Source organism: Anser cygnoides, chromosome 3 (genome assembly GCF_040182565.1).
Source record: "Anser cygnoides isolate HZ-2024a breed goose chromosome 3, Taihu_goose_T2T_genome, whole genome shotgun sequence".
Lineage (NCBI taxonomy): Eukaryota > Metazoa > Chordata > Aves > Anseriformes > Anatidae > Anser > Anser cygnoides.
The window spans coordinates 96,518,280-96,531,033 of NC_089875.1; the positions used below are offsets into that span (position 1 = coordinate 96,518,280).

At 36.9% G+C, this 12,754-nt stretch overlaps 1 protein-coding gene across 23 annotated transcripts in view; it reads left to right on the forward strand.

The window, feature by feature from the left end:
* DST (dystonin) overlaps positions 1-12,754 on the forward strand; it is a 298,953-nt gene that overhangs the window by 280,345 nt on the left and 5,854 nt on the right. For 8 of the 23 annotated variants that reach the window (XM_066994766.1, XM_066994772.1, XM_066994773.1 and 5 more), the window contains 9 exons: positions 796-984; positions 1,737-1,866; positions 2,676-2,839; positions 3,139-3,301; positions 4,662-4,816; positions 5,020-5,094; positions 5,954-5,971; positions 9,023-9,140; positions 12,371-12,570. In XM_066994766.1, coding sequence (XP_066850867.1) covers positions 796-984; positions 1,737-1,866; positions 2,676-2,839; positions 3,139-3,301; positions 4,662-4,816; positions 5,020-5,094; positions 5,954-5,971; positions 9,023-9,140; positions 12,371-12,570 — 1,212 coding nt within the window. Of the gene's footprint in view, positions 1-795; positions 985-1,736; positions 1,867-2,675; positions 2,840-3,138; positions 3,302-4,057; positions 4,091-4,661; positions 4,817-5,019; positions 5,095-5,953; positions 5,972-9,022; positions 9,141-11,546; positions 11,616-12,370; positions 12,571-12,754 lie in introns of all 23 variants that reach the window. The other 15 variants (XM_066994757.1, XM_066994753.1, XM_066994751.1 and 12 more) reach the window with 3 other exon arrangements.

A 12,754-nucleotide genomic window follows, 5' to 3' on the forward strand; every position in this document is an offset into this window, starting at 1 on the left:
TAACATGGTAGTTGTACTGGGAGGAAATGATCCAGCTGTTAAGAACTGAACATTTAAAATACCCACAATGATGAATGTGAATACCATACTTCCCCAGGTTTTATTTTAAAACTTATAGGCCTTTAAGAATTAAAGCAGATGGTCAAGCTTCTTTGTTTGTATGTATTAAAGGAAATAGTGCCTGACACTTCCTATCTGAGAAAAGCCAATAGTTTCTAGGAAGAGAAATCTAAAAGTTACAAAGGGAAAAAAATACAAGGCAAACTTGAAGCATTTTCTAATTGCATTAAGGAGGATTTGAATACAACATATTCTTAATCTAGGAGATTTCCAAATCATTCAAGTGGCTACAAGTAAGTCTCAGAGGGTGCACCAAACTCTTAGTTGCTAAAGTGCATTTTTGTGTGTTCATTAAGTTTAAAGAAAAACTTTATAAATACTGCTGCTAGCAAAGTGTGGCTTCAGGAGTGTTCACGAGGAAGACAGACCCCAGATCCTATATGATTTACCAACTTATAAGTATGGTTTGATCAAGTTCTTAGTCTTTTACCAGAATGTGTTATTTCCTGCATGTAGTAGTACATAGACCTGAGTATTTGTGCAAAAATGTGGTTGAACTGGAAATTCTAGTTGCCTAGCACATTTAGTGGTCAGCCACTACACCTAGCACCTTTGATATTGAAATATCAGCAGCACTGGGAGGAAGCTTTGGGTTTACGGTTAGCAGGGCAATTTTAAATACATTTTGAAGAATTTCAGATGTGCAGATATTGATGTGTCGGTTCTTGTATCAAGGTATTAGCATGGGCTAAACAGCATCAACAAAGACTGGCAGGAGCTCTGGCTGGACTTATTGCTAACCAGGAACTGCTGGAAGCTTTGCTGTCCTGGTTGCAGTGGGCAGAGACTACACTCACTGAAAAAGATAAAGAAGTTATCCCCCAGGAGATCGAGGAAGTTAAAGCACTTATAGCTGAACACCAGGTAAGGCATGTTAAGTGACATATATGTCCTACACGTTCAAACAGATGCTCTTGTTCAGCTAGGCTTCATAATTAAGTGCAAATCCTCCTTAGCTGTTTTCTCTCTTAATCACTGAATCATTTTTCAAACGCTCAGTTGAGTCTTCACTACATATACTATATGCTTGGAGCTTATTCAACACAGATGTGAGAAAACAACCAATAAAAAATTTAGTGCTGTATTGTTCCAAAAGCAAACTTGTAACTCCTTTTAAGAACAAGGATAGTAGTAACCATGTGAAATATGTGATAGTGCTGCTGGCTTAGGAGTAGTGTTGCTGTGTGGCTTTACTGATTGGTTATCTAAAATATATTTATGAAGAGCATGCTGCTGGTGCAGTGAATACTTGCAAGCTTAGCCCAGCTTAGGCACAGCAGTATCTCACTTATGTGAGCTGCAGTCTGGACAGTAGAGGAGTACTCCTGAGTTAAAAGTGTTGTACAGCATCTCACCATACACAGTTTGACAAACTGTTTATAGATTTAGACTTCCTTTAACAGCCAGGGCATAGCGGTCCTAACACTGCTGGTTTTTTTTGTTATTATTTTTTACCTACAAAACCTCTATTTCATCTGTCTTTTTTGTTCAGTTGGCATTATTAGAGTCTTTCTGTGCTGTTGTTGTAACTTTGGTGTTTTGCTATTGTATGTGTTTTACATTCTTGTGGTCACTTTTGTGTATTGTTAATTAAAACCACCTCTACCTGATTGCAGACATTCATGGAGGAAATGACCAGAAAACAACCTGATGTGGATAAAGTTACAAAGACCTATAAAAGAAAGGCACTTGAACCCACTCCTGTACAATCTCATATTCCTGTCCTTGATAAGGGGAGAGCAGGAAGTAAGTAATGAAGTGTTTTGGGGCAGGTCATATACACCATCGCTCTGTCTACAAAGATAACTGATTACTAATAACCTAATAAGTTTGATTAGCAATGGAACATTCTAATGAAATAGGGTGGATTTTTCTAATTATCTTGTATTTTTCACTGTGAGGGAACTTCTCATAGCACACTTCTGTTTTTAAATTTTGTTCTATACTTCTTGAGTATTTATTTTTATAGTGTTCAGATTTTCCTGTGCTATTAAACTTCCAAGAGCGTGCACACAGCGAGTCTTTGCCAACCTACCATTATTTAAAAGTGCAAACAAATTATTTTACATAAAGGTAGACAAAATTTTGCTTTTAATGTCTGTGAAATTATATGGAACTAAGTAGAAAGTCTTCTGTTCAGTGGAGTTGAACGGAGAACAAATCTTCAAATGAGGAAATTGGTTTTTGTATTTTTAGATATACTTACCCTTTGCATTTTATGTTTGCCTGTACCTATATGGAACCTACTTCAAAAAACAGCTTGATTACTTTGTAGATCTCTGTAAGGGATTTGCAAAAATTTTATTTAGTCTGTGCAGTTTCAGTAGTGCAGCAACTACTAGTTGCTGCGGGCTAAAGAGAAGCTGAATACTTAAACCGCCCTGGTCCTTCCCCAGCAATGTTAAAGAAAACCTCATTAGTTGGAATCATATCAGGATTTGGGCTCATTATTTGTGGCAAGGAGGAGTGGTTTTAGGAGGGTCAAGTACCCTTTGTGTGAATGTTTGTTTTGTTTTAACTGGGTAAGACTTACACTTTTTATCGTGTTTCAACAGGAAAGCGTTCCCCCACACCAGGCATATATCCGTCAGCAGCCCAGGCACAAATTGAAACCAAAAATCCACGGGTAAACCTTTTAGTCAGCAAATGGCAGCAAGTCTGGCTTCTGGCCTTGGAAAGAAGAAGAAAACTTAATGATGCTTTGGACAGACTTGAAGAGGTCAGCAATGGACTACACAGAATGCACATATTCTTTGTATAATTTTGTTTAACCTGGGTTAAATTGGCAATACTTTAAACCATCCGTATTTGTTGCATGATACAGCTAACTGAAAACATTGACACATGCTTTAAAGATTGTCATTCTCATTTTAAATGTGAGGAGGTAAGATTTTTGAGGACCTACATTAACATTTTAAATAACTAACTAAAAGAACGCAGATGGTCTCTCTCTCCTTGTTTTTCTGAATTAATTGATTTCAACTGTAAGAAGTTTTCTCTCTTTTTTTTTTAATGAAGCTGAGAGAATTTGCCAACTTTGATTTTGATATTTGGAGGAAAAAGTACATGCGATGGATGAACCATAAGAAGTCTCGTGTGATGGACTTCTTTAGAAGGATTGATAAAGATCAGGATGGAAAGATAACGAGACAGGAATTTATTGATGGAATTCTTTCTTCAAGTAAGTTTTGAAATTAATTTAAAGATGAACTTAGAAGAAACATCTAATTAAAACTTATTGTCTGTATGGTGTACACTATGGGGTTGATCATGTCAGAAGGTCAGGATTCCTTTTTGAAGTCATTAGGTATGATTAATTTAAACTATAATTATTTTACTTGAAAACATTTTTAGATTGTAGAAACTCAAGTTCTAGGGAATCTCCTCTCTTAATCAGATTACAAATGGCACATTTATACTATTGGTTAATTAATATTTACTAGTTTATTGGACTCTGACAATCATTTCCACAATGCACTAGCTACTTGAACAGATTACTTGAACTATCTTGAACAGATAGTTACTTTTCATTGATTATTCAGAATAGTAAAACATACCTCATAAAACCTACAGATAACTTCAAAACCAGTTCATGTGATTTTATGACTTTTATTAAAGTACTTGCCAACATGGAATAGCTTCAATTACGGAAGGAAACCATGTAATTTCTGAAACTAGTGTTTCCATGAACCATGGCCATGTTCATATGCCTGACTCATAACAGATGGGACCTGCTACTCAACGTTATCCTTTATCTTCAAATCGTGGGGACTTTTTGCTTTGAGCAGTGAAGATTCAGAATTGGGCTGCTTTTAGCACCTCACGTAAAAGTTATTTGGTAGGATAATACAGCAGTAGATGCATTTTTCCCCTGCTTTGGTAAATGTGCTAATACTGTCCTGATGTGTGCTTTTTGATGTTTTGCATGGATTGCCAGAAGTTGAGGGGAAAAACCTGATACGACCAAGAGGTTAAACAGTTTACTTACTTAACTCAGTTGATATAATCTTGTTTCTGCTAAATACTCATGATTTAATTCCCGTTTCTGCTAAATACTCATGATTTAATTCCTGTTTACCATCTTAAAATTTTTCTTGACCATTTCATAGAGAATCTCTGTATGGATTAATAATCTGTTGCTGTGAACTTGATCTAAAGAAGGATTTCACAACACACTATGCATGTTTCTGAAGTGGGAAGGCCTTGCATCCCAAATTTAATTATCATTGAAATTCTCGCTTGACCTTTCCTCACTAACAGTTTATCTTGTTAATCTATGGGTATTATATGCACTTCGAAGGTCAAAATGTTGAAGTGCGTAGTTTAATCTGTGCGCTCTCTTCTGTTTCTGTCTTCAAGGCAGACTATGCTATTCATTTTTGGCCAAAATCTATTGGAGATCCTGCCTTTTTTCAGAAAAAATCCTTTATTCTTTTGAAAGTCACCTAATACCTGAAAACCTGTTAAGATTTTTGATAAAGCCATTCATTGTATTGGAATAGAAAAGCCAATTTATCTATGTTGTTGTTTTTGTATTACAGAATTCCCAACAAGCCGACTTGAAATGAGTGCTGTTGCAGATATTTTTGATAGAGATGGTGATGGGTATATTGACTATTACGAGTTTGTAGCAGCTCTTCATCCAAACAAGGATGCTTACAAGCCTCTCACAGATGCTGACAAAATTGAAGATGAGGTACATTCTCTGTTTTCTTAGATTGCAGTCTATTCTACTGGAGTCACATTCATTAAGAATTAATTCGGTTTCTTCCAAATTAATTATTAATTATTTGGTTTCTTCCCTTCCCCCCCATATAATTTGAAGTTTACCAGTTATATAAATCATTTAAAAATGTGACATTAGTGGTAAAATAATCATCCAGTGGTGTTCTTTTTCAGGTTACAAGGCAGGTAGCTAAATGTAAATGTGCAAAACGGTTTCAAGTGGAACAGATTGGGGATAACAAGTACAGGGTAAGTCTCCTAAGGACCTTCTTAGTTTTTTCAGCTTAAAGATTATTCCTATGATATGGTTCTGCAAGGATATAGACTATATTCATATAAAGGAATTTTGTATGACAATTATATGTTTTCTTACTGTAAGTTTGTCTCATTTTTAGAATGTGATTCTTTCTTATTAGAACATATAGGCTAAAAATACAGAAAATGCTGCTTCATATATGTATTTTTCACTGAAACTACAGAAACTATTTTCAATGTATGGGAATTTCTGCATACATGTATATACATACATACAACAGCTCCTTAAAGTGCAAACTTTTTGTCTGGATACCCAAAGTGTTTACTCTGTAGCTGGTGTTCTATTAGTATCATAAAAATAGTGACTGATATTTTCCTGTGGTATTGTGTTGTACTTCAAAAATCTTTAACAAAAGTGTGTTTGATCACTTTTACCCTCCCTTATCATTTTATCGGAGCACACTGTACGTCTGAAGAAGTACAAGAAATGTGTTAGATATCTACTGAACAATTTTAGATCACAGTAAAAAAGTATCACATTGTAGAGAAAAATCTGCTACCCCTAGATTCAATAACCAGAACAATTTCAGATGAAAGACACAATATTTGGCTAAGAAATACTAAAACGCTTGCAGGTGATTTTTAAAAGATCACAGAAACAGCAGTGGGAAGGAAACAAAGGCCTTGAATATTCTTCAGTATTCAGTCTCCGGATAGCTAGCTACCTGCTCATCTCTGAACTAGAAACTTTATTTAGAATGTCTAATGTGTTAGTTTGCATGTGTTCTAGAGTCACGTAGAGAATTTCCTGTAAACTAATCGTGTCTTTCTTCCATTTTTCATTTCTTATCAGTTCTTCCTGGGAAATCAGGTATAAACCAGTGGAATGTGTTATGAAGTTTCTTTTTTTTTTTTTTCCCCCCCTTCCTCTAACGCATAGTGATTTAAGCTTGCAATGGTCAGTCTTCTCATCCTTTCATCTTCAGCTACTTCATTGCTGGTCAGCTGTGGTATTTCTTTAAATGCTATGGATCATTCCTTGCCTCAGGATCTCTTCTGTTCAGCACCCCCCATCTGCTTTCCTTGGCCATTTTCCTTTTTAAGGAGATTACTTTTAAAGGAACCAGATAATGGTCCTTACCAGTAATTCAAGTATTAAAAATCTTGGGCTTTTAAACTGCAAGTTTAGAATAACATTATTTCATCAGTTTCCAGTTTTATAGTGGAATGCCTCAAAATTCTCTGTTTTGTTTTTTTAGGCTATCAGATTAAAAGCCATTCACAGTAAGCACATATGCCACTATGATATCAGTTATTTATTGCAACTCAAGGTGAAAAGTGCTTTCATTTTTAATAAAACCCCTGTGCAATCAAGCAGACTGATTAAGAACCTAATTGATTGCTGGTATATTGTAAACTAATGCAAGTGAATTATTAAATACATATTTTGGAAATTGGCAAAGTAAGCTTGCTATTCCAGTTTAGGCTATTGCCTTTTCCAAAGTGTTTTCAAAGAGCAAATCGACAATGATTGGGCCTATTTTTAAGAATACTTCTTGTCAGTTGAGTGATCAGTGAGTCAGGTTGCAGTGGCACTATATGTACAGTGTGGGGGGGAGCACTAACTGGTGCTTACTCCTGTGGCACATACTGACACACAGCTTCTTAAACTGTTAAATCATCTTTGCCTGGTAATAATGGAAATACCTTAGGCACTCAGTATCTGCTCTCATTAGACTCTTCTTCATGTTTTTATTAAGGCAATACTGTGTGGAATCCATTCTGGATATCCTAGTGTTAAAAGCATTAGTCATTTAAAATCTAGAGATGCTGAGAAAACTTAGTTGCATTCTTATTTATTGACAAAGCTTGTTGAAGTATGGAAGAAAGCACAAAGAGCGGTGGATAATCTTACCACGTGCCTCAAGCAATACATCTAAGTAATTCTTTAAAATGTTTTCCACATACAGAACATGCCTTGATTTGAAAAGATTATTTGAAATTATGTTAATCCTCTTATCTGCCATCTGTATTCTCAGAACTGAGAAGAATACAGCATTTTTTGAGAGCATCTAACTCTTACTGGTGCAAAGTAGTGTTACAGTGAAAAGCACCTACAGCAAGTTGGCCAAGATTTCTCTAGTGGCAGTGATGTTATATGGCTACTATCAAGAGTAGGGGTTTTTGTAGCTTAAACTTGGCTTCCTTTAAGTTTTTATCCTCCTGTTTTTTTACCTCTGATTTTCAGTTATGTGTAATGATGCTAAATATTGTTCAAGGAAAGCTGGTGTCCAGGCTGTTTTGAGAAGAAAATAGACTGAGTTAGTATTAGGAAAAATGCCTTGAGAGACACCTCTGGTATTCTCCAGAAGTCCCACTGTCTGAATTAACTACAGCCTAGGTAATTTCCAAAGGATGTGGCATCTGACCCTTGGTACAGTTGCCTGATAGGGACTAAATGAAGAATTAATTTGAAAAGGGAAAAAGAGAATGGAAAAGAAAAAGGATTTTTAGAACCACTAGAAAATACTCTCTTTAGAAACAAGTCAATGAAAGTAAACATTATCAATTTGGATGCCATTTCTTCTTTAATCTTTATTTTTAAAACAATTCTTTGTTATGCAGATATTGAATTAATTATTAAAAAGCCTTTAGAGATAATTATCATTTGAATGTTCTTATTTATAACAAATTTTTTTGTTATCGAATTAAACAGCAAGTTTGCTTTTGTTTGGTTCCTAAAAGTAATATTCCTTTAAACTTATTCCCTCTCCTTGGCTTAAGTAGTACCAAACAACTAAAGTCATTTAACAAGTAGAGAGTACATCTTTGTAATTTGCATTTTAAAGAATTTCAGTCTCCTTATTGGAGCAAGTAGGTACAGTTGAACTACACGGCAGCCTTCTCTGAGGGTCAAAGGTTGTCCCAAAAATGTGTAGTTGTCTCCTGTTGGTTTCAGTGAGAACGCTGCAAGTTTGCGTGTGAGAGCCCTACACTTGGCCTGGTGATGCTGATACCAAAAGAAATGTTTTAGTGGCGTTGGCTAAAAAATACTGAATTCTTCTGGTTAATTTTCATGAGATTGTGGGGTCAACATTTTGGACACTTTCTTTGATTCAGATTTGAACTGCGATACTGCGTACAGGTTTGGTATACGGGTTTAAAGAGCAGGACATACCTTAGGCCTGGCCATCAGCCCAAAGGAAGAATCATCTAGTACAAGAGATAGTATGGAAGGGGCTTTTTGTACATCCCTGAACTGTGAACAACCTTGATGTGTAGACAGAGGAGTGAGAGTTTATAGCCAAGGACAGTTGTGATACCTAAAGATGACTCAGTGCTCCTTTAATGTTCCCTTCCTCACATGTACCTAGCTATAGGTGAGCAGTGTCGATGCTATACCTGAAAAAATCCTTATAACGAGTCAATTGATGGAACAGTGCAACGCTCATAATGCATTGGATTCCCAGCCCATGTACTGATCGTTTCAAGTGATACTGCCTTCCTTTCAGCTGATATCATTAAAAACTAGACTGTTGCAGAAGAGTTTGCTTAAGATTTTAACAATAAAATAACACAAATAGGTCTTCGTTAATTTGCACAAATGCAGATTGTAACCAATTAAATAATATGTTACTAATTGTGCTTCCTGTATGAAATCAGACATTTGAGAATCAAGCATAAAATAAAACCAGAGATTCTCTTCTTACCACCTTGCCATCTCCTTTGGATTAACGCAGCAGCATCTGATTTGAAACCTTAACAGCTTTAATAATCTGCATAAATAAACCTTGAATTTTTGCCATTTACTAATAATCAAATATCAAAATAAACTTTTTGAAGTGTCTGATTTTTAACCTATCAGCATTGAAGTGTATCTGAACGACTGAGATCCTCAGATTGTTGTCTGGTTTTCTTGCAGTTTGGTGACTCTCAACAACTACGCCTTGTTCGTATCCTAAGAAGTACGGTCATGGTGCGTGTTGGAGGTGGCTGGATGGCACTTGATGAGTTCTTAGTGAAAAATGATCCTTGCAGGGGTACGTAACAAAACTGTTGAAATGGACATGCAGATAATTATTTGGATACAGCCACCAGTCATTGTCTCAAGAAGGAGATTGAATTGTATAAAATGCCAGTTCTGTAAACAACATCTCACTAAATGTCCCATAATGATCTGTTTTTGTAAACTTTAAATCCCATGGTTAAGATCTCTTCACTTGCACTGATGTGTGTCTAGAATAACTGTGGTGTCTTCGGTGCAGTTCCCCAGTGTTAGAGTGATGTAATTAAGAATTGAGCCTAGCCCAAGTAGAGTTTATGCTTGTAAGCTGCTTGTATGACTTGGCAGAAATAACACACAGAAACATCCAATTAAAGCTTCTCAGCGAGAGAGAAATGTTAAGGCCATAAATCAAAATAAGGCAGTTGAATCAAAAAGAATACGACAACAAAAAACGGCTCTGGCTGGTGGCTGCACCCACACTTTTAGGCTCTGCCTTTGTAGCCCGCTCTTCTCGTTGGTGTTCTCCCCAGCACCACTTTGCAGAGCCCTGAGCCCTCTACACAGCAAGTAGAAGTTGCTCTGATCAGGAGAACCTTGTGTTCTGAGGAAGCAGGGAGTGCTCTATCACCAAACACTCCAGGGCATTGTATCGAATGGGTTGTTGTACTAGTACTCAGAAACTTAATGGTGTCTTAGTTTGTCGGAAAACCTACTTCTGTAGTGGGAAAGTAGGCTCTGTCTGGTACCAGTCTTGGAGGAATAAGGGGAGATAAGAAAGAAGCCATTTCTGAAGGTAATGGAAGAGATGTAAGTTAAATAATAGCCAAAATGGTAAAATTGCAGAGAATATTGTAATTACAGCATTCAGACTGAACTAACTTTGTGTAACTAGGTAATTCTATCCTCTTAAGTAGCAGCATTAATTTACTCCAATTTACCTCTCAGAGGGTCTGTAGAATTGCAATCAGTGTTTGTAACAGCATGAAAACAGCACAGATGAGTTTGAGGGGGGAGAAGAGCAAAGTAGTGAAGACAGAGATTAACTGTCCTGTAGACTTTGATAAAGTGCCAGCCGTCTGACACAAATTCAGTTTGGGAGCTGAGATTTCTAAACAGCTCAACATAGACCCTAAGAGGGTGTGCAACTTGTATTTGTATCAATTGCCATGTTAAGACAAGGATGTAAAAACAAAAAAGAAGCTACCACAGAATGCCATGAGAGCTGATATTGTACGCCACTCTGGCCTAGAAACCTTTGTCCACAGGCTTAAAAGGTACCCATCAAACTTCTGGTCATAGCATCATAAAAGAGCTGTTGTAACTGGCTGGTGACATCTGCGAGCTTTTCAGCAGTATTAAGAATAGTTATTTTGCTTACCAACGTATTGCATATATTGTTTGTTAAAGAAATGTAGCAGTTATATTACATTTATTAGTGTTAGACCACATGCCTAACTGAAATTTAGCACCTGATTCTGCATCTGCTACTATTACAGAGTCATTTATGCCTGCAGAGCCATCCTTACTTTATGGCTTTTTAGATCAAAAATGCAAGGCTGTGGAAAATGAATGTCTCTCAAAATATCAGGCTTTATGACAGGGTTAACTTGGTCAGTTTTGATGTATAGCAAACATTTTTCTCACGTCTGTTGACAGGTAGATTGTTGTAATTCCTACTTGGGTTGATGCTGAAAGCTACAATAATTAATATCTAGTTAATTTATTGGATTTCTTTATTACTCTATCCTCAGATAAAGAGTCCTTTGGTACTTTAGTCACTGGCCCTTCCTTCCCCTCTTGTTTAACAAACCTTGTATTTTATGTACCTCTATAGTATTTACTATTGTACTTTGCCTCTCTGTCACGGGAAGTATATGAGCAGATGTGTAAGTCAACACAGTGAGTCTAAAAGAATACTGATCTCTGTAAAATCAGTCAGATGCTGGAAGTTGTACATTGGTGCATCATCCTGACTGAGGTGAAGTCAGTGATGCGAAGTGGACATTGTTCTTAGTGGTGCAGGTTCAGACTTTTCCTTCAGCACTTGGCCTAGCAAACCTGCATTTCCACCAAGAGCTTCTTGTGTGTTCAAATAAGTCACATTTTAAAGAACTGTTGTCATAAACAGCTTAAAAAGTGTATTGGATCTAGTTATGTAAAAGAGTTTTAGCTTATATTACTTCTTTATGTCAGCAGATAAATACCTTTGTTACACAAGTATACTGGGGAGTGCAGTTGAGTCTATCCAAGGACTATTTCCTTTTCCCTAGGAGAACGTTGAGAGCTCACCTCAGAGCACTTAGAGAGACAGCTTTTGCTCTGAGTCCTGTCCTTTGGCCTGGTGCTCTGAGTCTCTTGCATATGCAGCTGCTATACTTGATTTCTTCTCCTGCTAACGATTTTCTTTAATGTGACCCATGTCCTGTGTCATTTTTTCTAGTTCATCATCACGGGAGTAAAATGTTACGTTCGGAATCAAACTCTTCAATTACCACTCAGCCTACTATAGGTTGGCAAATCCCTCTCTTTGTCTCCTCCTCTTCTCCTTTCTCTTCATTTCCTTCCCACTTTTTTAATATATATACTTTTAACAATAAGCCTCACCTATCATTTTTAGCTTAATGTGTTTCTACATGGGCTGGTGCTTTGCGAGCTAATTTTTTTTGACACGCTTGAAGAGTGTTTCAAAACCAATTGTCATTCACATTGACGCAGTTAAATGCTAACATTTCCTGCACCTATTCTTGCAGAACGTTCTCTCATATCTGTTTGTGTGTGTGTGTGAGTGCTTAGCCACCAATTACCTCATAGTTTGGATTTTGTGTTCATCATTGCATGTTGCCAAACTACATAATTTCATAGTTTTGAATAAATATATTTGCTGCTTTCCTGTAATTTGAATTTAGCGAATTCTCCTGGCCATCCAAGCAAGTATTATTTATTATGAATAGCTGTAGAGTTAGCAAAACTGCTCATCAGGTTGTGTCTCTGTATTGATAGCTGATTGATTAACAGTGACTTAGCACGTTGAGCATTCCATTATCACGCTGACTTCCTTTGACAGTGGTTCATTCCTGCTGGCATAAAGTATTAGAATAAGCAAGTTCTGCACATAACTCTTCTGTGTCCAAAATAAATGCATTGCGCAGTAATGCATTTTATTTATTGTAAAAATGTGTTGGAATTGGCATGGCAAACATGACAATCAGCAACCTTGCGACTGGTTTTCATACCTGACTAAATCGACATCTTTCTTTGCTGCAGCTAAAGGGAGGACAAACGTGGAGCTGCGTGAGAAGTTCATTTTGGCAGACGGTGCCAGTCAGAGCATGGCAGCTTTCCGACCACGAGGCCGTCGATCACGACCCTCTTCAAGGGGAGCTTCTCCCAACAGATCTACTTCTCTGTCGAGTCAGGCTGGCCAGGCAGCTGTCCCACAAGCAGTTGCTACAAGTACACCGAAGGTAAGAAGAAACATACAAAAATGCATGGGCTAACAAATGGGGTATAGATTTTTCGTCGACCAACAATATTGGTACTTTCCCTAGGTGATAGGGAAGAAGTATCTCAATTTTATTTCATATTCTGGGAGGATCTGAGAAGACTTTTCAGTGTTCTTCCTCTATTGTTTGTTTGCAACACGGGAAC